The 22,783-nt window shown below is 47.5% G+C and overlaps 1 protein-coding gene across 2 annotated transcripts in view; it reads right to left on the bottom strand.

Moving 5' to 3' along the window:
* Window positions 1–836: 836 nt before the first annotated feature.
* CNNM2 (cyclin and CBS domain divalent metal cation transport mediator 2) overlaps window positions 837–22,783 on the bottom strand; it is a 141,085-nt gene continuing 119,138 nt past the window's right edge. Inside the window, exons 3-8 of one of the 2 annotated variants that reach the window (XM_008686556.2) lie at window positions 21,575–21,712; window positions 19,430–19,599; window positions 9,128–9,221; window positions 5,966–6,031; window positions 2,110–2,294; window positions 837–1,409 (exon numbers count right to left, since the gene is read on the bottom strand). In XM_008686556.2, the coding sequence (XP_008684778.2) occupies window positions 1,200–1,409; window positions 2,110–2,294; window positions 5,966–6,031; window positions 9,128–9,221; window positions 19,430–19,599; window positions 21,575–21,712 (863 nt within the window). In that variant the 3' untranslated portion in view covers window positions 837–1,199. The remainder of the gene's footprint in view (window positions 1,410–2,109; window positions 2,295–5,965; window positions 6,032–9,127; window positions 9,222–19,429; window positions 19,600–21,574; window positions 21,713–22,783) is intronic. The other variant, XM_040624243.1, reaches the window with a different exon arrangement.

Genomic DNA, 22,783 nt, shown 5'->3' on the forward strand with positions numbered 1-22,783 from the left:
GCCACTGCTGGGCCCCAGGAGCCCAGGGACAGAGGGGAAGAGGGACACTGGGCTCCCTGGGAGGAGGGGCAGGGGCCGGCAGTCCCCAGAGTTCCCTCCTTTAAACACCTGGGTGTGGAAACGCCTTCTAGGCACGGAGCACAGAGCGCAGCTGGCCGCCCGACTCCTTTTCGGACAATTGTGTCCATCCCGGTGGGGGGGGAGGAGCTTGAAGGCCACACCGCGCCGTTACTCAAAGGCCCTGTGGAAGATTCCATTTGGCATCTGTGTAGCAGCATCCTGGGTCAACACGAGCAAGGACGGGGAGGTGGGCGCGGCACTCTGAGGCGGGGGCGCTGGGCTGGGGAGGAGGCCTGGCTGGGCCGCAGAATCCGGGCTGGAGGACCCGCGGGATGAAGTCACCTTGCCTCTGGCCAATGATAAACCATGGGCTTCAAATTCATTAACATTCATTTTGGTGATAAAAATTCCTTAGAGTAGGAGGAAAAATCACATTCCAAGCAAATGTTAAACCTTTCTGAGGGAAAGGGACACGGTTAAACATTAACTTAAAACAACACTGAGCTCACAGAGGCGACGGCGGGGCCCCAGGCTCCGCCCCACAGTGGGACAGACTTGGCAGGTCTGCAGCCACAGTTTTCTTCATTCATCCTTCAAGTTCCACAGCGACACCCACTGGGCCCAGAGGAGGCGTGCCCCTCCCGAGGAGGGCCCAGGAGGGCCGAGAAGGGCCGAGAAGGGCCACGAAGGGCGGGAGGAGCGAGTCCATTCGATTCGGGTCACATCATGGAGTCACGGCAGAGTTCAGACAGAACAACGTAAAACTCTGCAAAAGACACTGTTTAAAAACATGATCTCTTGGGGGGAGAGGGAGGAACCGCAACAATTTTCAACTTCATGCAAATTGAGGAAGGAGGAGAGTGAATAAAGATAAAAGGTACAACTGAAAAAATAAACATGATTCTATCTGGGTGGAAGTTCATCTCCGAAATCTCGAATGCCATGCCCTAGCCGTTGGTGTCACACCTCCAGCTCCCGCTCCTGCCCTCGCCGTCCTCCGCCGCGGCTTCCGGGAAGGGGACAAAGTCTTTGGTCTCAGGAGGTTGCAGGATGCAGCATGGCACACAAGCTCACACTAATGGGATTCACGGCCAGCCGGCCTGGGGCCCTGGGACTGGGGGTGAGGGTCGGCGGGCGCCCTAGATGGCCCCCTCGCTGTGCAGGCTGTGATTGGCCTTGTTGTGCGTCACACAGTTCTGTTCGTTGAGCAGGTTGGCGGTCTCGTCTGGCAACCCGTCGTGCAGCTCCGTAAGAGTCAATTCAATTTTAGTGTTTTCACTGTCTGAAGACTGAGGGGTTTTGTCCATCCGGGATGCCATCAAGGCATTTTGGTATTGCTGTCTTGAGATCTGGGGCCACAAGACGGTACAGGAGACAAACCAAGAGAACGCTTATTTTTAGGTGTTCTTGTCTCGACGGCACATTACATGTTAGACTCCCCCGCAAGACCCGCATAGTTTTTCTAAGAAAGGATCATCCTTGAAGATAAACTGAGCCACTATCCAAGTTCAAGTGGACTTTGGCGAACAAGTCAGTTTTTACTGATATAAGCCATTTCCAACTTTTCGTCTCAAAATTTCACAGAGACTGGAAAATGGAGATAGGCTTCCATCAGCTGAAGCTGGCTCATTCTTCGGTTCAGAAGACGTCCTTATTCCAGACTAAGAAAGGAACCCTCGCTCGGGACAGAAGAGTAGCAGAGGGTTCTTCCCACCCCATCTCAGGAAGTCTGCAGGGTCTCCGATCTCAGCCCTTCCGGGACCACCTGGACTCACTAGAGTCACAAGCTCATCAGGACTTGCTGGAAAAGGTTTATTCTCTCTCCAGCTCTCCCTCCTTGACAAAGCCGCATCTGACCGGCGGCGGGTCTGACGGAGCCCGGGAGAAGGCTGTCTCCCCGAGCCTGAGTCTCGGCTGGGCACAGGAGCTGGAGGCGGGACACCCAAACGACAAGGGGGAAGCCCAGGGGCAGGGCTGGGGCACCGACAACGTGCTGTGGGGGGTCACCTCCAGTGGCCAGGCCCGGCCAGGCCACGGCTCTTGGCTTACCTTCACAAACTGAAGGTCAGAAAGGGCTCGCACCGAGTAGTCAGGGATGTAGACTTGAAGGAACGAAGAGTTGAGCTGATTACTGCTGCTCCCCAGGGTCGGCGTTACGGCGTCAATCCGGTCACTTCGGCTCAGAGAGTCTGAGTGGTTCAAGCCACAGGGGCGAGGGGGTGACTTGTTTTCACCTAGAAAAGGGGAAAGCAAACCCCAGAACCTTTTATGTGAGGTAGATAGAACCAACAAGTCAGCTCTTAATTATGCAAATAATAAAAAGTAGTCATCAACAGACCAGTTCAATCAACTTATGCCAGATGCCTGAGCGTCGTACAGCTCACCGCCTAGAAGGCCGCCCGTCAGCAAGGGGTCCGGTCCGTTCCCCTGCTCGGCCCCGTGTGTGTGCGTGCGTGCATACACCACACACACACACACACACTCCTTCCTGAGGCTCTGACCGCACCTGTACACATCCCCAGGTGCCGTGACGTGCGCAGGCCGTGGGGAGAGAAGCTCCCGCATAGAAAACGGGGCGTGGGAGGGCAGCATTTTGTTATGTTGCCAGAAGCAAAAGCAAAGTACTCTTGAGAATGTCTGTCAACTAATAAGTGTTTTAAAGGGATCAAAAGAGTTCTGTCTGCTCATACCATACCATGCCCCCTAACTGAACCTATTATCTTTGTCTCTGACCCCAATCACATCCCCATCGGGCAGCCCAAGGGTGTCTCAGCATTTCAGGAACACTAGAAGACACCAAACTCTTAAAAGCCTTAAGGGATCGTAGGTCTTGCAGGAGTCTTCGAGGAGATGGACAGTATTTGTTCGTTAAAACAAAGTGAAAGGAAATTCAGTGAGTCTAGGTTGTCACTCTCAAAGGCAAGGTGACCACAGCTCCTAACATACATTTTGTTGAAAATAAAACCCACCCCCACCCTCATCAAGGCTGCCTCCATTTTTGCTTTTCCAATCAAATCTACCGTCACAGGACTAGAGGGGACCGATTCGGACGGAGATCAGGCTGGTCTGTCTTTGCAGTATGCCCCTGACAGACACCCCCACAGAGGAGCTGGCCCTCGCTGGTCATCCCATCAACTCTCCCCCATCTGCCATCACGCCCATCAAAATCCACCCCCTCAGACCGACAGGGCAGTCTCTCCCTCCACTCCACAGAGCTCCACTGAGGGACCGCCACTCCTCTGCTACTTGAAAGAACCCTGAAAAGTCTGAAGATAGTTGTGTTCTCCTTCGGCCTCTTTTTGTCCACCTAAATACTTCTGACGTCCTTCACGTCACGTTTCACCACCTCTCACCCCATCCTGACCACCGTCTGAGATTCCTTCCACTCAGCTCTTAAACTATGATCACCAGAACCAAACATGGTAAGTACGCAGTGAACCTCAAATGGCGAGTTCCCTTTCTCCTAAAACTGTCACAGCACAACTTCCCCTACAATTTTGTCAGATTTTCTGTTGTTCAAAATTAAACGCAGAGTAGCATTTCCTCTGGTTGCTTCCACTTATCTTTTAAGAGAGCAAGGCAAATGAGTAATTTATCACGTTTCCTCTTCAGCAGGAGGGAACTCTGAGCAGATGACCCCACTCCGCTAAGCCTCAGATTCCTCATCTCTATGTAACAGGTGGGTGGTAGTTCCCGCCTCATAAGGTCCGACGAGGACTCCAAAGGAGGCAGTGTATAAAGTGCTTAGCACAGCATCCGATGCCCACTAACTAGCCCACGGGTAAGCCCGGTTACCACTGTTCCACTCCCCGCTTGCCTCGCCCCAGACCCCGCCGCTAGGCGCCGAGCTCAGTCCGAGCCTCTCTGCGCTCGTGAGAGCATCACTCGGGCTGACGGATCCCACTGTATCCCTGGGCTTTAACCCCAAATCACATCACCATTTCTACAGTGTTTACTTTTGTGTGTCAAAATCGGAAGGTTAAAAACCCGAAACGTTCGAAGGGCACCCTGCTTACTGATCAGACTGTGAATTGGCAGGCAGACGTCAGAGGCCTTAACTCTGGGTCTCCTGTTCTTTCCACCTGAAGACGATGATAGGGCAATCTCTCTGGTTTCCCCCGAGGTATCTAGACTCCCACTCCATTTCCTCTCAACCCACTGCCCTCAGTTTTGTGAGATGAGCCCCTGCCTTTGCCAGGAACCCACTGCCCGACGTCCCGGCCGCAGTCTGGGGAAGCAGACCCCGTTTTCCGGGACCCTTTCTGCAGCAGCAAGTGTGACAGGGACCCAGCACGACCAGCCTTTCATCAACATGCAGTGAGACAGACGAGTATTCACACCAAGGAGAATAAAGACTTTAAGTGGCCAGGTCCCAGTTCAGGTCATGTTTTGTGGCCAAATTTATGTGCCAAATTTTTATAATTATGATAACAAAAACACCTTTCCATTTTAATTCCTCTTATGCCTTCTCAGCACTGTTTTTTTTCTGCTTTTTAGTCATCTCACCTAGGAATTCTCTCTTTTTAGGAGTGAGCCAGAAAGATACTCTAAAGAAACATTCCCAGCCTCCTCTAACAGAACCACAAAGCACCTTCTGGAATAGGCTGGAAATCACTGGTTTAGTTCAACCTCCACTTATTCGGTACCCTACTATTGTAATGCCAGCATCCTGAAGGCCCTGCACCCACAAAATGGCATTTTGGTTTTTTAAATTATTACAGGACCAGACAGAGTGGACACGGCTAAGAAATCTCTAAGTTGCGTGGGAAAAGTAAAATGCAAGTAATGACATTTCAGGAGCTTCACCCAAAAGTCACTCTTGTTCAGCATCTGTGATATTTTAAACACATAGCCAATGCCGGCGAACAAAACAGGGAGAAAAAACATGAACGTATACACATATACACAAATACACAAGTACATGTTTCTGGGCTTACGTATGTATGTTGTGTATCAGGTATCTTCTACCAGCTGGTTTGATTCAAACAGTCCTACAAATAAGATCTTATCCCCACACACCCCAAGCCTTTTCAGAGCAAAGCCGTGAGGCAACACAAGTATTGCCTCTCTGACTAAATGTCAGCATCTGCGAGTTTTGCTGAATCTGGATTAGGAAACGCCAATTTCATCAGATTTTAAAATATAAGCTGTGTGGAACAAAATAAATACAGAAAAATTGTACCACCAAAAGCTCAGCAATTTTAATTAAAGGAAGATTAAACCTTTGCCTTTCTTTTTAGCTGCTGGACGGATCAGGCAGGCACGACCAAGCTCTCCTGCAGGGCAGCACCCGGCAGCCGGTGAGGAACGAGCACAGAGCCCGCTCGCAAGACAGAGGGAGACAGAAGCGCGGCCCCGACGCAGGCGGGGACGCGCGGGCCCGTTCACACGGATCCCGGGACAAGGACCAAAGGAACGGAACCAGGAGCGCCGGGGCCTCGGCGGACGGGGTGCTCGTTCACAGTCCTGGAGGCTCTGGACTGAATGTGTTTCTGGAGAAGCACCCCCAGGTTTTGAGGCCCTGGGGCCTCTGCAAGCTCCACACGCCATGACGTTGCTGAGGTCAAAGAACCAGGAGCAGCCCCCCTGTGCCGCCCTGAAAACCCAAGGTCAGCGGCGTGGCGGGGGCCGGGACGAGCCGGGTCGGCACCGTGCTCGCTTTCTGTGGGTCGGCCGTGCGCACGCCCGCAGCCCGCCTGCCAGGCCCCCGGTCCGCCCGACCGCGCAGGGCTTCTCCGTCCCCGGGCAGCTCGCTGCGGTGTCTGCAGGCGCGGAGCTGGAGACCTCGGGGCGAGACGGCAAACGGCCTTGACCACACACAGGGGACAGATCTGGCCGGCCAGGCTTTTGTGGGGTCAAGGGAGGCAACCGGAAGAATTACGGAAAAGGAAACATGCAGAGTTACCTGGAGAACCTGCGGCTAGCAACTCTGTTCTGCTGACAACAAAGGTACGAGACAGGGACAGAGGAACTGAAAAATGGAGAAAAACAGGGTGAGACCGCGTCAGAGGGCGAGACAGGAGATCTCTGCACTCAGGGGACAGGAGCGGATGCCTCTTCTACTAATAGGAGCATTCGATCTCAGAAACGCAAAAGCCCGCACGACACTATGGAAACTGAGAAGGAACACACACTGCTTTCCAGGAAGAGGAACACAGGGAGCCTGAAATCAGAAGAAATCCTATTCAAATGCTTCTCTACTAGCCTAAAAATCTCTTAAGCCATTAATACTCTATTGGGGCTTAGAGCTCAAAACGTGCTCTCCTTAAGGATTTAAATCACAATGAGCCACACAAAAGGGGGGCTCAATTTATCAACCGACCCAAGAGCATGACCCAAGCCGTCCGCGCCAGCAGAGCCTACAGCGTCCCTACCTGGGGCAAGCAGTTAGGTATTCGATTCACGGACGTCCTTACTCTCGTTATTTTGACCTGATATTCTGTTGGAATACTTTGAAAGTTCAAAGTATTCGAGGAAAGTAAATAAAAAACGCTCTGCACAGGTCTTCCGGAAATGGCGGACCAAAGTCATCCTCATCCCTGCTACTCAGAGAGTCAGGTCTGTCTGACTGAAAAGTCCAATCAACACTGCCCTCGCCGGCACGAGTGCTATTTCCTAGGCAGGGTTTTTTTTGTTTCTGCTTTAAAAAAATTTTTTTTTAAAGATTTTATTTATTTATCTGACAGAGAGAGACAGACAGCCAGCGAGAGAGGGGACACAGGCAGGGGGAGTGGGAGAGGAAGAAGCAGGCTCCAAGCAGAGGGGCCTGATGTGGGGCCCGATCCCAGGACTCCTGGATCATACCCTGAGCCAAAGGCAGACGCTTAATGACTGAGCCACCCAGGCACCCCATTTTTTTTTTTTTTTAAGATTTATTCGAGATAGAGAGTGAGAGAGAGCATGAGCAGGGGCGGGGGCAGAGGGAGAGGGAGAAGCAGACTCCCCGCTGAGCAGGGAGCTGGACGCAGGGCTCGATCCTAGGATTCTGGGATCATGACCTGAGCTGAGGGCAGATGCTTAACCGACTGAGCCACCCAGGCGCCCCTCTGTTTTTGTTTTTAAATTGCAGTATAATTGACACACAATTGGGCAGGTCTTGAAACTGATTATTGTAGGATTTTCCTAGGCAATCAACATTAATAAATGGAAATATTATCTTGAGATTAGGGCACTAATTGTATCTCTCAACGAATATACAAAATCCCTAATCCTACTTGTCAAGTAAAATACTGGGCTTTGTAGTAAGATGCTATTAATGAGATCCCCTTCCTTCCTGGCATTTCCCAAGGAGGCCAGGCTGCAGCCCCACAGGCTTCCTGTATGGGAGACCTGCTCCTCAACTCCTTTTTGAATGGGATTTGCCTTTACATGAACCCACAGTTCACTATAAATTGGGCTAATGTTTAGGTTTCAAGAACCAGTGATCGGTAAGATTGCTTCCCTAATCTCTCAACTTTCTTTTCAAAGCCATCTGACTCTGCTAACCTGGGGCTAATCTGGCTGCCATACAGTGGTCACGGGCTCAAAACCCAGCTCTTCCACCGACATCTCCTCTGTGCTCTCAAGTTTACAAAGCATTCGCACGGATAAACATTATCATATTCTATTCTTCTCACAGTCACACGAGGTCACCTTGTTATGTCCTTTTAGAAAGGAGAAAGCCAAGGACCTTTCTCAAAGGCAGCCACCCATGTGCAGTGAGACTGCAGCTGTGGCCCAGGGCCTCCCAGATTAGTTCGGGACCACCCTGCCTCCTCACGAGCAGTGAGAACAGATCACCTTCAAGTTTACCACACTCGCAGTTAAGTGGCCCATGTTCACACTGGTATGCATCAGCAGCTCACAATGAGGAGGCTGGTGAATGTGGCTGAAAACCGCACAGGAGGGTAGTGAGAAGATGCGTCTGGGGCAGGGGAGGCTGAGGAGAGAATCCTTAACGTTTCCTTGGCTTCCTAACTGTAGTAACATCTTTGGGTGCCCGGGACACTGTGTGGGGCGGCAGATGAAGACTAAGCTCACAAAAAGATGCGTCTGGGGGTATCCCCTCCCCTTTGGAGACTGGTTTCCAGAAGCGCCCAGGTTGTTTTAGGATGGTCTATTTTTAAGTTTGGGGTTTGTAAGTTTCCTAGCGCAGCATGTCATTTGGCATTGTGGCCACAAGGTGGCACTCCAGCACCTCTGTTTACCTGTCGGCACCGGTCCAGCCGGGGGAACTGCAAAGCAAGCAAGAGCCAGAGCTACCCGCGCTCCACGTTCCTACTAGGTACCACCTGCTGGCGTCTGGTGCCCAGAACAATTAGTCGACACCCTAGGGCACACCCCTCCTTAGCTGGCAGACTCACCTGACCAGCTGTCTAGACAAGAGTTGGCTAGAGGCAATAAATACCCATTAACAGCCTCGTTCATCCTCAGGAAAACGCAAATTTAAAAACCTCCAGAACAGCGAACACTTGAAAGACTCAACAACATCTAGCGGTGGGTGGAGAGCAACTGGAACCCGCGTCAGTCCAGGCAGCAGCGCGCACCGCGCTGGGTGCCCCGGCCGGGAGCCCCCGGTGCCACTCGCACGCAGACGCCTGGCACAAACGCGCACACACGCGCCGGAAGACGTGCATGAGGGTCAGCGCAGCCACACAGCGCTGGCCCCCGACAGGACACTACCCCATGTCCAACGGCAACGAACACAGTACACTGTTGTGTATTCACACAATGCACCACTGCACGGCAATGAGAAAAAATAAGGTGTAAGCAACACACAGCAACGGCGACAGATGTGACAAGGACGACTCTGGGTGGGAGGGGCCAGACTCGAGAGAACACATCCCACATCAGTCCTTTTGCACCAAGTTCAAAAACAGGCAAAACTAGTCTACGCTTAGAAGTCAAGTCAAGGCAGCGGTCTGGGGACAGTGACTTCGAGGGTGTGGTGGCAGTGGGGTCCGGATGCAATAAAAAGTTCCAGACGTACATAAACAGGGTTAGCTGGCAGGTACAGAAAGGTGACCGTGGAAGGGCGTTCTGTCCTAAAACCCAGCCCTGCCCCAAGGGGCCGAGGAGGGGCGCTCACCTGGCGAGGCTGTGAGAGCCATCACACCGTAGTAGGAGAAAGCACTGGCTTCGAATTTCATACCTTCCTTCCCAGCTTCTACTTCCACTTTCCCCTGTGAGAAGAAAAGGGGAGCGTTTTCAGTCCAGTTACACCAATCTCTCAGCAAGCTCTGTGCAAGATCTGTCCTCCCTCAGATTTCTGTCTGAATTCCTTTCCCAACCATCCCAGGAGAAAGCCTCACATACTCCTTCCCACTTAGCAGAGAGGGTTAATTCATCTTGAACATGGAAACTGGATGTGGCTGGAGATGCAGAGATGACCATGTGAGGTTTAACTTCTGTGAGCCTGCTTAGTGTTTTTTTCCTAGCATCCCAGGTTCATGCATGGATTCTTCAGGAACCCTCCAGTAATAAAAAGATGGTGCTCTCGCCCCATCAGGGGGACAAACACTGGGGAAGACCTGGTCTTGCAGGAACCCGAGTTGGAACAGCATCAGGATGAAGGGTGAACACCATTAGTGGCCATGGACTAAATGGGCTCCAGGGACAGAACTCACTCTGGTCCTGCTAACACAGCATCCTGTGTCTGCAGGCTGGGCCCCTTGTCGCCCAGACCCCCCACGGGCACTGCAACACCCCCAAACTTCCTCCTCACAGTCTTGCAGAAGCAGCTTAGCAAGTCTCCTTACAGCAGGACAAAACCTCTCCCTTAAGTCTCCCCCCGCCTTCTCTTCCTCTAACTTGTCCACAGCTTCACGCATCCGTTCCCCTGGGACGGCCTGCGGATGCCTCATTCACCCTGCTAGCCTGAGGGCCCACCGTGATCCCCGCATGGAAGGCGCCTAACACGCATTTTCCAGGAGACTGGAATAGCCTACTCAGACACCAAACGGCTCTTGTTCAGAGGTGGCCGCCTCTCCAGTGACGGGTTCCTTTACGGTACATCCCTTATGATTCGAGAATAAAAATGACGGTACCACTTATTGAAGGGGAACTGTGCTAACAAGTCAGTACTTTATCAATTCACTCAAATGCTCATAACTCCATGAGGCAGACAGAATTACCCCCACCGTCTTACAAATCAGGAGGGGGCTCAGAAGGGTTAAGTAAGGGCAGAACAAGCGCTTGACCAACGTGCTCGCTACACTGCCCGCTAACGCCCACAATTATTTTGAACACTCCCTATCGTTACACACTAAATTCCCAGTTAGGGAGACTTTCCTCAAATCGCTTCTTTAGAAAACGATCTACTGTCTCTTTTAGGTTTTCCTTCACTCAAAATACCAGTTTGATCACTCCCCAACCAACTCTCTTGCTGTAAGAAAGGAGCTGACAACGCTATCCATAATGTAAAATCACCCTGCCGACAATCGGGGGCCGGGAACCCAGACCGCACAGCACACGGGGCCCTGGACAGACCGTGGGGTCCTGTGCAGAGACCGTCCTTGCCACTCGAGAGTTTCAACACATGAGACAGACGGGAGCAGTGCAAGACAGATGGCACAAGGCGGTCAACAAAAACTCTCCATGAGGAAAAAGATGGTAAGAATCCAAGGGATTTGGAGAAAAAAATAACTTCCTGTTCTACATATTTCGTACAGGAAGGAAAATCTAAGGAGTAGGATTTGAGCCAAGAGAAGGGAGGGCCGGTCAGAGGTGGGAGACAGCAGACGGCCAGGCTCACTGGGTTTGTGCAGGAAGGTGGGGCAGATGGGGCTGCAAGAACAGTCTGGAAAGCCAGGGAGGCCGTGGAGCTCCTGGGGTGATGGACTAGTAAGGCTGGTGCCTGCACACGGGCTCAGCTCCAGGAGTCCAGGCTCCCACGAGGCTGGGAACCACAGGGCTGGAAGAAGGTGGCTAGGGAGAAGCTATGGGTAAGGGATCCACACAGTTCGGTGAGAGCAGAAGGAAGAAGGAAATGTAAAGGAGAGAGGGGGAGTCACTTATCTTAGCAGAAGTTTGCTCTAAGTGACCGGAAGATGGGCACCATGAGCGCGGATATAAACAGTGGGAAGGGGGGGACAAGACACCGTCCCTTCCAGAAGAGTCCATCGAGAAGGGGTCCACCAAGAAAGGCTGAAGCGGAAGAATGAGTGAAGGTTAAAAGGAAGATCAGGATGGAGATCCAGGACAGGGGAGAGAAGGGAGGCAGGGGAAAGGAGTATAGAGGGAGAAGAGGGGGTCACTAAGGGAGCAAAAGTTGGAAGCTGGCAGGAAAGATCAGATGTGAGGCAGTGACTGGCCGCAGAGGCAGGGTCCCTTAAGAGAGGAGGGAAAGAAGAGGACGGGTAGGGATATAATAGACACTGTGAACAATAAAACTAAGCACGAGATGGTACAGATCTCGGCAGTTACTTATCCATTTCTTCCTTCACTAACCCTTGACCTTGTATCGGGGGTTCACATATACGTCTGTGGCTCTGTTCACATATAATGCCTGTAGTCATTAGCTCAACAGCGGCTGCAGGACCATCTTGTAACCCGAATTTCTATGCAGAAAATCAAGAGGAGGGGCGCCTGGGTGGCACAGCGGTTAAATGTCTGCCTTCGGCTCAGGGAGTGATCCCAGCGTTATGGGATCGAGCCCCACATCAGGCTCCTCCGCTGTGAGCCTGCTTCTTCCTCTCCCACTCCCCCTGCTTGTGTTCCCTCTCTCGCTGGCTGTCTCTATCTCTGTCAAATGAATAAATAAAATCTTAAAAAAAAAAAAAAAAAAAGAAAATCAAGAGGAAGCATCAAACCAACAGAGCCTCATCACGACTTCCATCTTTCTGGGTGTTCAGGGGACCGGCATCATTTGTTTTCCAAGCCACGAGGCCTTGAGGCCTTTTGTATCCTGCGTCCCTGCGGATGGCGGCCATTCACAATTCTTTGTAATTGTCCTCAGAACCAGCGGGGTAACAGCCACTCCCCCAAAAGACTGTAAATAACAATACAGGGTCTGCCTCTGGCAAAGGAGCTTTTCCCGGGGCAGTACACACACCACAGAACCCCTGCCAAGCCAACTCAAAGGCAGAGACTCCCAGCTCTTGCTGGGTACTGGGAACACCTGGGGATTTAAACAACAAAACACCTGATGTCTGGCTCCCACTCCCAGGCACTCTGATTTAACTCCTAGGGGTGCGACCTGGGCAGCAGGATGTTCATAAAGCTCTGCAGCTGATTCTGGCACGCGTGTTTGGGAATCATGGCTATGAGGCTGTTTGTGAACAACGGCCCCAGCTCTGAGCCTCTGCGTACCCCGGCCTCTCAGGAAACTCCCCCGTAGCCATGGTGGCTGTGAGTCCGCGAACTGAACAAGGACAGCCGCACAAAGACTCAAAGCTCTGGATCCTAGCCATCTCAGCTCATCTCTCCTCTGTCCTTCGGGACACGCTCGGTCATCTTCCACAGCCCACCGAGCAGACACTGACCAGGCCACGAGGGGGTCCACGGGGTCCCCGGTTCCTCATGTGCAGATTCCCAGAACTGGTAAAACATCCCTCCAGGCTCAGACACGGCACTGCCGAATTTTCACTTCATATAGATATTTTAAAAAAACACAGCCATCTATTCTAAGCACCATTTCGCATCAGACCAGACATCTTCACCCTCAAAATACAGAAAATATATAATTTCAGAACAGACAGGTCTTTAAACTGAATATATGTAATTTTATGAAGATCTCACTGCAGCTGTCTTTATTCCTCTTTGTCTCAAACTGGTGAAAACTTTGTCAGGCATCAACACGAAGGAACCACCGCGCCAGGCCCATTTTCCTTCATTTATAAAACTGCAAAGGATTAAAAGATCCCATGGTTCTTTTGATTCTAACTTCAGAGGAGTCTACCATCCTACGTTTTGAAAATGGCCCATCCCTGTACTTCTTGCTACTCAAGTAAAGCGTTTCTGGCCGGCAGGTTTTAGAAACATCCGGGAAACATTTTATTCCTGTACGTGTGCCAATGGCTCCCCAAAGTGACCATTTCCAAAGAAACCTACCAGTCTACAAATCGAAGCCGCCCCCATGAGCAAATGGCCTGCATGGCCTCGCGACCAATCAGGTGTCCTTAGGCAAGGACTATTTCCCCGTAAGGAGCTACATACCAGTGTGACGTCTGAAACACCCACAGCTTTACTCTACACTCTAACGTATCACAACACACACAGATCAGCACAGGACATGACGGGCTCCCCAAGGGAGAGCTAGGGCTCCGTGTTCAAGCTGACAGAAGAGAAGGCAGGCCTCCCTGTCTCAGGCAAAGCTGGTTTCCCAAGTAACATTACTGTCACAAGCGCCCTCACCTTTCTTGGAGGAAGGTTATTTGGGAACTCTCTTCAAAGCTCCTAAGCATCCAGAAAGCACCAAAGGCACTCTGGTGCTGTACCTGGCCACAAGGTGGGAGCCTGCGCTAGCCTCGTTGGCGCCAAGATCAAGTGGTCAGCGGATGCAGCGGACCCAGGGAGACCAAAGACTCCCTCGGGCCCCAGATGCTGAGCCCGGACGCAATCTCCTGCTCCCCTTGGAGTTCCTGTTTTGTCTTGGTTTTGGTTTTAATATCACCATCACAAAGTAGTCCATGGGCTTGACACCTGAAAGGAAGTAACTGAATCCCAGGGGCACGAACATCAGGTTAAGTTCACCAGCACTGCCCCGTATGAGGGGAAGCATGACCCAAAGAGGGTCTGTTCTGTGGCTCAAATGTTCCCTAGCAACTGTTTTCCAATCTGAGTCCAGAGATGCAGGCGTGGGACAGCAAGTTCCCTTCGTGAATGTTTAAATTAAAAAACCCAAACTTTTGATGGTCAAAATTAATGTACACATATTTTGGACCATCTGGTTGACCATCTCCTAACCAAATGCCACCACCGGAGGTCAGCGCCAGTGCCTGAGGGCTCACGACTGCATCGTGAAGAAGTTGCTCCTACTACCTGAACCATCAGGGCTAAGCCCTGCTGCTCCATCAACTGGGAGCTTGTTAGGAATAAGCTGCATTTCAGACTCCACCCCAGCCCCACGGCATCCGCAAGTGATTCCTCCACGCGTGTGCAAGTGTGAGGAGCACTGAACGGGAGAGAAAGGGACAGAGGAGGACCAAAAATTAAAAATCCAGTCACACCCAGTGGAGGTCAAATAACAGCACAACATCCTGCACAAATATTCAGAGGAACTCAAACTGAACCAAGGGCTGAAAGGTCAGTCATAGCTGGGCGCGCGGAGACCCAAGTGTGTGCACCAGAGCCCCTGGCCTTACAGGGACCAGTGTCACTTTCCCAGCAGCCAAACAACATCACTGACACGTTTAAAATGTTAATTACTAGTCTGCTTTGGATTATACAAATTCCAACTCAAAGAGCGCAAGAGGAGCTTATGCCTAGTTTTTATTTACACGTATCTAAGTATAATTTGTTAAATATAGGGTCAACACTGGGTAGCCAAGTAATTTTTTTTTCTTTAAAATGGGTGCTATCTGTACTTGAGTCGGTATTAAAGATCTATTATTCACTGGGACACACGGACCCTAAAACTCAAAAATCCTCAAGAAAGGTTTGGTACTGAAGGCTTAAGTCCTCTTCCAATAACACGTAAAATGGTTTTAAGTAATGTCAAGGGATGTGTAAGCTCCAAGATGCTACCAGCCAGCTCCAAAGGGGAACAGATTCACTGTACAGAGAAAACCCCTTCTGAATCCCTGTCAGAGGCCCTGAAGAGCAGGTAGAACAGCTGAACAACAACGAAAATCCGAGGCATGAAATCAAGCAGAAAAATTAACACCAGGAAAAAAAAAGTGTTCCTTTTACTGATTCTGTAATTGGCAAAGAGCTATTTGTTTTCCTAGTATTCTTTATACTTCATATTTTCTCAAAAAAATCAATTTGTTTATGTGATGTAGAGCAATTTATATATACATAAAATTGCAAAAAAATAATATATGTATTTTTGCTTAGACATTTTAACTCCCCAAAGGACCAACAAATCCTTCACTGTAAAATACCAACTCTGTGAATTCGAAAAACGGTTTATAATTCTAATTATTGTGCACACACTTGACATTTTTCTATGTGCTTTCCACTTCTTCACTATATGATGGTCTCACCATATGGAAATGTAAGTGGTTGAGACATATGAACCACTGCTACTTTCTAATTAACAAATTTGCTATAAATATATTTGCATAGATAGCTTTAGCAAATAATTTCTTTAGATTCATGTGTATGAGGGATTGAATGTATGTATTCCCAAAAGGAGGCTGTCCGTTTAAGGACATGATTGGTTTTGCAGCACTGTTTCTTTTTTGTTCACTATTCATAATGGATTTTTACAAAGGTTTTTTTTTTTTTTTTTCTAAAATTAAAAAAATGGAGGCTTAATTTTGTCAGTTTCCTTTCTGATATCTATTGATAGGAGCATGAGGATTTTTTTTCTTTACCTAATTAACATGGTGTATTTGGTTTTGCTGTTCTTAAACTAGTCCTGCATTCCTAAATAAACCTAATTTAGTCACAGTGAGTAACTCTTCCGGGGACACTGCTGGTCTTTAACTGCTACCTTTTTAGTTAGGAGAACTGACGCTCATACTATCCTGACCCATTTGTATTATACAGAAAATGAGCACCTCCAAGTTTCAATTTTTTTCCAAGTGATTTCTTTGAATCTAGCTGTTTTAAAGGATAAGAGAGAACTTCTTGTTTTGTTTCTCTTTTATCACGTTTATTACGTCAACAGAATACTGATTTTGTTAGTCTTTTAAAAGAACCAAATCTTGGGGCACCTGGGTGGCACAGCAGTTAAGCATCTGCCTTCAGCTCAGGGCGTGATCCCGGCGTTATGGGATCGAGCCCCACATCAGGCTCCTCCGCTATGAGCCTGCTTCTTCCTCTCCCACTCCCCTGCTGTGTTCCCTCTCTCGCTGGCTCTTTCTCTCTCTGTCGAATAAATAAATAAAATCTTTAAAAAAAATAAAAAATAAAAAAAAATAAAAGAACCAAATCTTGATTTTATTTATGGGCTTTAAGGCTTTCTTATTAAATAATAAAGATAGTCATGAAAAAGTTAATTTGTTCTTTTCAATTTGTTGCTTTGCTCTTTTTCTAGATAATTTCAGATTTTTTCCCTTATTTAAGTACTCAGAATAAAATTTCTTTGACATATTGCATATAAGGTATTATTTAATAATGTCTTTAATGATGTTCTCTGTATTTTAGGATATTCTATATATTTTCCAATTCAGTTGCTACTTAGGGTTTATCAGTTTGATGTTAATTTTCAACATTTCTTTAAATAGGTGATACGTGCACGTGGTAAGAAATTCAAATTCAAAGGGAGAAATAAGAAGTCTCCCTTCCACCCTATTCCCAGTCCTCCAAGTCTCCCTCCTTAGAGGCAACCACCTGTGACCAGACTCTTTGAGTAACCTTCCGGAGAGATTCATATATATACAGATGCACACAAAACACACGGGAATACATTATAACGCCCTGTTCTGAGCCTTACGTAAGCCTTTATAAGAGAACTGGTCACCATTTAAAAACAGCTTAGGATACTTCAATTATGTATTTTTAGGTCCAATTTTATTTCATTATGATCTATACAGGTGGTTCTAGTAATTTCTACCTTTCTGGGTTTAGAACTTCTATATGACATGGCAAATCATCAACTTTATGAAAGTCACATAAAACTTTTTAAAAAGTGTATTTCCCTGGCTTTACATTTAATTTTCTCCAAATTCCAGTTAATTGTATTAGTCAAGTTAAAACATTTTTTTCTTGGTATGCTTACTCTTTTATGATGGTGGAAATTAACCTTCCACCAAAATTATATTCCTATCCATTTCCACGGAAACACACATTCATGAGTACTCGGTAGGTCCTACAATTTATATTGAGTCCAGCAAGGTCCCAATTATCGAAAGGATAATTAAGGAGGTTCTTTTTATTTGAAAACAACTCAATAAAAGGCATGAATGTATGTGTTCTGTTATTTAAGACATGCAGAGCCAATCAACTTTTCTTTCCGTGTTTATTGTGTTTTTATCACTCTCCTTATTGATTCTCCAATACATTTTAGTTTAAAAACCTACCTTTTTCAGAAAAAACTCTAGGTGGTGGCCTTTTTATACTTACGGAGTGGGAGGTATGTGCCCAGTAACTTACAGAAGAATTCTTTTAATTAATCTTAAATGGTTTGTTTTGAATAAATTAGACTTTATTTCATTTAGAGTTTAAACTCAGAGCGATGGGTTTCTATTTATAATTACATTCCAAACATCAATTACTTAATGGGAGAGTTTTTTCTCGCGTCTGCAGAAGAGGGCAGCTCACTGGCTCTGGGGGCAGGAATGGAAGGCAGATACCGCAGCTTGCTTCTGCTTTAAAGCTCTAGCACGTGCAGTGGAACATGCCCCAAAACCTGGCACCAATTTCCAAAGCTGGGCCAGTGACATTTCCGGCTGGAATATAGTTTGTAAAAGGTGACAGCTGTGCTAGATTGACAGGGATCATGGTATTTCATTTTCTTACACTCCGGTACCTCAGGTAATTGGCTGGCCTGCAAGAACCTAATCTTCACTGAACTCCGTAGTTTAAACCCCTCCATAAATCCTCTTAATCCAGCACATACACTATTTACAAAAACCCTCATGACATCATCAGTTCCATAATTCAAAAAAAAGTCACATTTGTATCAATACTTAACATGACACAGGTATTCAAATACAGGTAAGCATAAACACAAATGCCTTATCAAAAATATCTTAAAGATTTACTTGTAAATGAACAGGGAGTATGAAGTCCCTCTTCCATAAAATCTATTTTTAGATCTTTCGGCCAGGAAATAGCTTTGTTATACACCAAAACAGCATTCCTGAATCACAGCTTCATACAGGCTAACTACATAAAAATCGACAACTGAAAGACGCACAGTTTCTAAATATTACTCCTGAAATTCACTATGTCAATCCTCGAAGTCCTCCTAAACAAAGTGTAATCCAAACTTTAGTGTAACTCAAAGTTTCTCTAGGTTTAAGGAATAGTCACAGCTAGCTTTTAGGAGAAATATAAGCGTTTTACTCCCTCACTGCAGTACGTAAGTTCCCTACAGCCCCCCTCACAGGTTCAAGTGTGTGTATCTCCAGAGAAAAAGAAAAACACAGTTCAGGGTTGAATGAGACTAAGGTTAATAGAAGAATCAGGGTCTTGAGCTAGAAAACCTGCAAAGAGATGTTTCTACGAAAGAATGTATGAAAGTGGCATGTGACTTGTTAACACACAGATTTTTCTACAGTTTCTTACTTCTGCCTCCAGACATCACAATAGGACCCAAAGAGGGTCATGAACACAACACTTTGCAGAGTTTCCCTCATCCAGACATCCGATAAGGGTTGCTTTCAAATAAAAAAAACCTCCCTAATTATCCTTCAGATAATTGAGACCTTGCTGGACTCATATAAATTGCAGGACCTACCGAGTACTCACAACACTATACTTTTCATTATACTCCCATTCACACCTGGGAAATCACCAAAAAGTAGGAAAACACTTAAGGGGCTAGGATTCCTGTACTGAGTATACGCAGATTTCCTATAAAAGTAATTCTTCCGTAAAGAGGTATAAGCAGTCAATAAAACCAGCACTTTATTCATTGTACTGTTCATCTTAGTTTCCATGTCAAGGACGGTGTTCCAGCAAACGAAACTGTGATATAATAAGGGCCTCCTATCCACTCCAGCACCAAAGCCCCTGGAGGGTCCAGAATGGATGGACCTTCTCACCTCATATAGTGGATTATGTTATCAGTGAGAAGGAACAAGGTTTCCATTGGCACGAGAAGCTGTAATGATTACATTAAATAAAAACAATAAATGGATTAATATGATGTCTTCAAGGGAAGAGATAGTAAGTTACCTCTAGGAAGTTGTAGATGACCAAGTCCTAACGAAGAGTGGAAAAAAAGACGATGAAGATGATAAAAAAAGAGGACCCCAGGAACTCACGACACTTAAATTTCAAAGGCCCAACCAAGACTTGGATATGTACCAGTAATTCTCCAAACTCTTCAAAAAGTATGAACAACTGAATTCACAGTCCTTTAAATGAATGCCTCCTTGCCTCAGCAATCCGTAAGTACCCTCAGTATTGGAAACCGAAGTAACTAATGACATTGCTTTGTACTGAAATTATTTTTACAGAGAGGAAAACAGGGGGATGAGATCCTCCCGTGTATCAGGCAACCCCAGAAGTTGTGTGTGAACCTTGACACCCGTTCACCTACAGAAAAGTCTCCTCAGAACTGGAAGGACGGGTACTCAGTGAGATCAAACAACTATTGAATAATTCTTCTGACCTGCAAAATGAGAACGAAGTAGTCTACAGGTTTGTTTCGCTGGTAGAGGTAGTATTCTGGGGCTTTCTTGTTCTTCTCATCATACTTCAGTTCCTGGATGACATTGGGGTGCTTTAGCAGCCTTAGAAGGATCTTCTCTGACATCTGGGATGGGCTAAATGCTTCTACTTCTATAGATATAAACACAACTTGATATTACACTTCAAATGGATGGAAAAAAATTATACTAGTGATTAAGGAGTTTAGAATATAAGAATACTTGGAATCAAAGCAATACAATATGGATTAACGACACTTCCGTTTGGTGATCCACTGGGGCAGATTACCTGGGAGAAATTAGAAAATGCCCAAGTCTCGTGTTTGTTTAAATGGTTCCTTTTCAACCTGTCATTGGTTTCAGTTCCTATAAGGTTACCCTAATTTTCTGACACAAATCAAAGTCAACCAGAAGCAGGCTCCTGACTGCCAGGACACCCTTCGACAGGCCACAATAGTCTGACTGTCCCACAACAGCCGAAGGAAGAAGCAAAGGTCAGGAAGCATCTAGGTGTGGGTTAGTACCAGGTGCCCAGACGACGTGCTCCACCTCAGTCTCCCACTCCGCTACCCTGAGAGTCTGGGAACAAAGGAAGGCGGAGATTCAGAAGAGAAGCAAGGCACGTGCACACAGCAACATGCACTCCAACTTGCTAACTAACAAAAAATGTGTATCTGTATGGACAAAGGCGTACATTTTATTTCTGATAACAAAACTCAAAATCACTAGCTTAGGGTTCCTCTACTGAAACTGGACTTCATGGTATCTCAGAGGCAGAGTCGGAGAACATTTCATGTTAAAGTGTGGTTCTGAAATGATGAACAGTACAAGAATCAGAAAAATCAGTTAAAGATACTGTTGATATGTTTAAAAATTGTTTTCATTAGGTGAACCATAAATTCTGTATTAGCTTCTGTGGCTCTTTTGTAATAACAAAATAAGGTAGTACATTGTGGAAGTTTTGGAAAATACAGAAGATGATAAAGAGGAAAAGAAAATTACCTATGAACCCACCGCTCCGTCCCTCTGAGCAGCTGGTGAGCACGTGGGCCTGTGTGGCTGTGTGCGCACAAAAACACAGCGACCTTATGGTTTTATGTTGTTGTTTTTTTTTTCCTCGCCTCACATTCAATTATGAGTATCTTCCCGTGTCCTAAACATTATATTGTGAGCATGTCTAGGTATCTGAAAACATGATCTTAAAGAGTACAGAACATTCCATCGCATGGCTACTGTCAGCCTTCTTTTCGAAATATTGTAAGTACACTGCATGCCGCCAAAGGGCACTGGATGCCCACCTTGGACACAGACGTCTTCTACAGGCCACTGGGCACTTCAGATTTTCTCACGTTTCCCCCTGGCCAACAGAGCTCACCCTTCACCCAGAGAGCCACTTGGGGATGTGAGAAGGGTTAGTCAGTCTCTTAAGTCCATTCAACCTTGACCTTTCTGGAGCAGTCAGTGCCGGCTGGATTGGCGGTTTTAATAATGTGAACGCTTGCCTCCTGGAATGGGCCCAAGTTAATCTGGCTCGAAGAGGCCATCGAGAAATCCATGTCAAAGCGCTTAGAATTTCTGATTTCACTGACATCATCAAAGACAGATTTAATTCTGAAAATCTATTTTTCTTCTTTGCGAATCATAGCACCTGTGTTACCACTGACGTCCAACTGTTCTTCCAAGGCAAGCTGGAGAGAGAATGACTCAACTGTCCGACACACAGCGGGGTGTGTCTGGTCTGCACTGCCAGCCTACGCCACCAGCGGGCTCTCCCCGGGACTTAGCTGGAAGCAGATGACCTGGCCTACTGTTCACATGCAGTGTGGCACTAACATTCATCCTTACCTTTCAGACCAATTTTAAGTTACTGGTCCACCCCTGGTAAATGTCTCAGAGGGTTCATGCCGACACTGAACACAGGAGAGGAGAGAATTTAAAAAGAAAAAAACAAAACAAAACAAAACAAAAAAACAAAAAACAAAACACAAAAGTGGCATTACTTATCACCCCATTTCCCAGTCTCCACCCCCAGCCCACCCCAGTCAGTGGTGGGTGAGCAACACGGTCCAGGGCTCGTAGAGATCTCCAATGCGATAAGCTGCACTTGCCTGTTGCTAGGAAACGGTGCATGGCCAGGAGAAGCTGCGGTGATATTTTAACCTTCATCTCGCTGTCTGTCTGCTTAAAGGCAGAAAAGTCTTGCTTTCTTTCCCGATGGGCCACTTTCTTTTTCGTTCTGTTATCAGCTGACAGAAGAACAAGAAAAGATAAAAGGAAATGCACTCTATTAGACAAATTAGGGCTCTTTTTGAATGAAAATGACAAAATCCCCTGGAAAGGCTAGGCTACCTCTAGATCGTGGGCACTCTGTGCACACACGCCCGATGGAAGACGGGGAGAGAGAATCCTCGTCAAATCAGTGTGGCCCAGTCGTCACCCAGTTCAAAGTAAGGCAACTAGGAGCGACGATAAACATTCTTCCCGAAGATCCTTAGAGCCCTTGTAAGTGCACTGCTGGGCAGCGGGGACAAAACCCTCACACAAGCCCTGGAACCCCACAGCAACGGTACGCAGCTCGGAGCGCGCACAGTCTCCTGCTACTCGATGTCACCACACTGCAGAGAAGAACAGTCACCGGGTGACAGACGACCCAGGGAAGTGTGCCCTGCCTTTCAGAGGCTCCTGGCCTCTGCCGAGAAACAGGGAAAACAAACACCTGAACAAAACCTCTTCAGAAACGAACAAACAAAAAGAACGCTTTCACGGAACGTTTTAACAATAATATCTGTTAGCTTTGCTTCTACCCCAGACCCTGAGATCCTCAAGGTCAAGCAAATATGAAGAAGGTCATGGAGAAGAGAGGTCACCATACTTCCTTTGTAAAGGGCTAGGTAGTATTTCAGGCTCCGGGGCCATACAGTGTCTGTCGTACTGCCCCACCCCGCTGTGGAGCAGAAGCGACCGTAGGTAAAAGAAGTCACGTGGCTGTGTGCCGATAAAACTGTATTACGGACGGGGAGTGTGAATTTCATATTATTTTCACTGTCACTAAGAAGTTATTCTTTCGGGGGCGCCTGGGTGGCTCAGTCGTTAAGCATCCGCCTTCGGCCCAGGGCGTGATCCCAGAGTCCTGGGATCGAGTCCCACGTCAGGCTCCTCCGCTGGGAGCCTGCTTCTTCCTCTCCCACTCCCCCTGCTTGTGTTCCCTCTCTCGCTGGCTGTCTCTCTGTCAAATAAATAAATAAAATCTTAAAAAAAAAAAAAAGAAGTTATTCTTTCGATGTTTTTCAGTGATTACCAAATGTAAAAAACAAAAA

Source organism: Ursus maritimus, unplaced genomic scaffold, assembly GCF_017311325.1.
Source record: "Ursus maritimus isolate PB19 unplaced genomic scaffold, ASM1731132v1 scaffold_7, whole genome shotgun sequence".
Taxonomy (NCBI): Eukaryota; Metazoa; Chordata; class Mammalia; order Carnivora; family Ursidae; genus Ursus; species Ursus maritimus.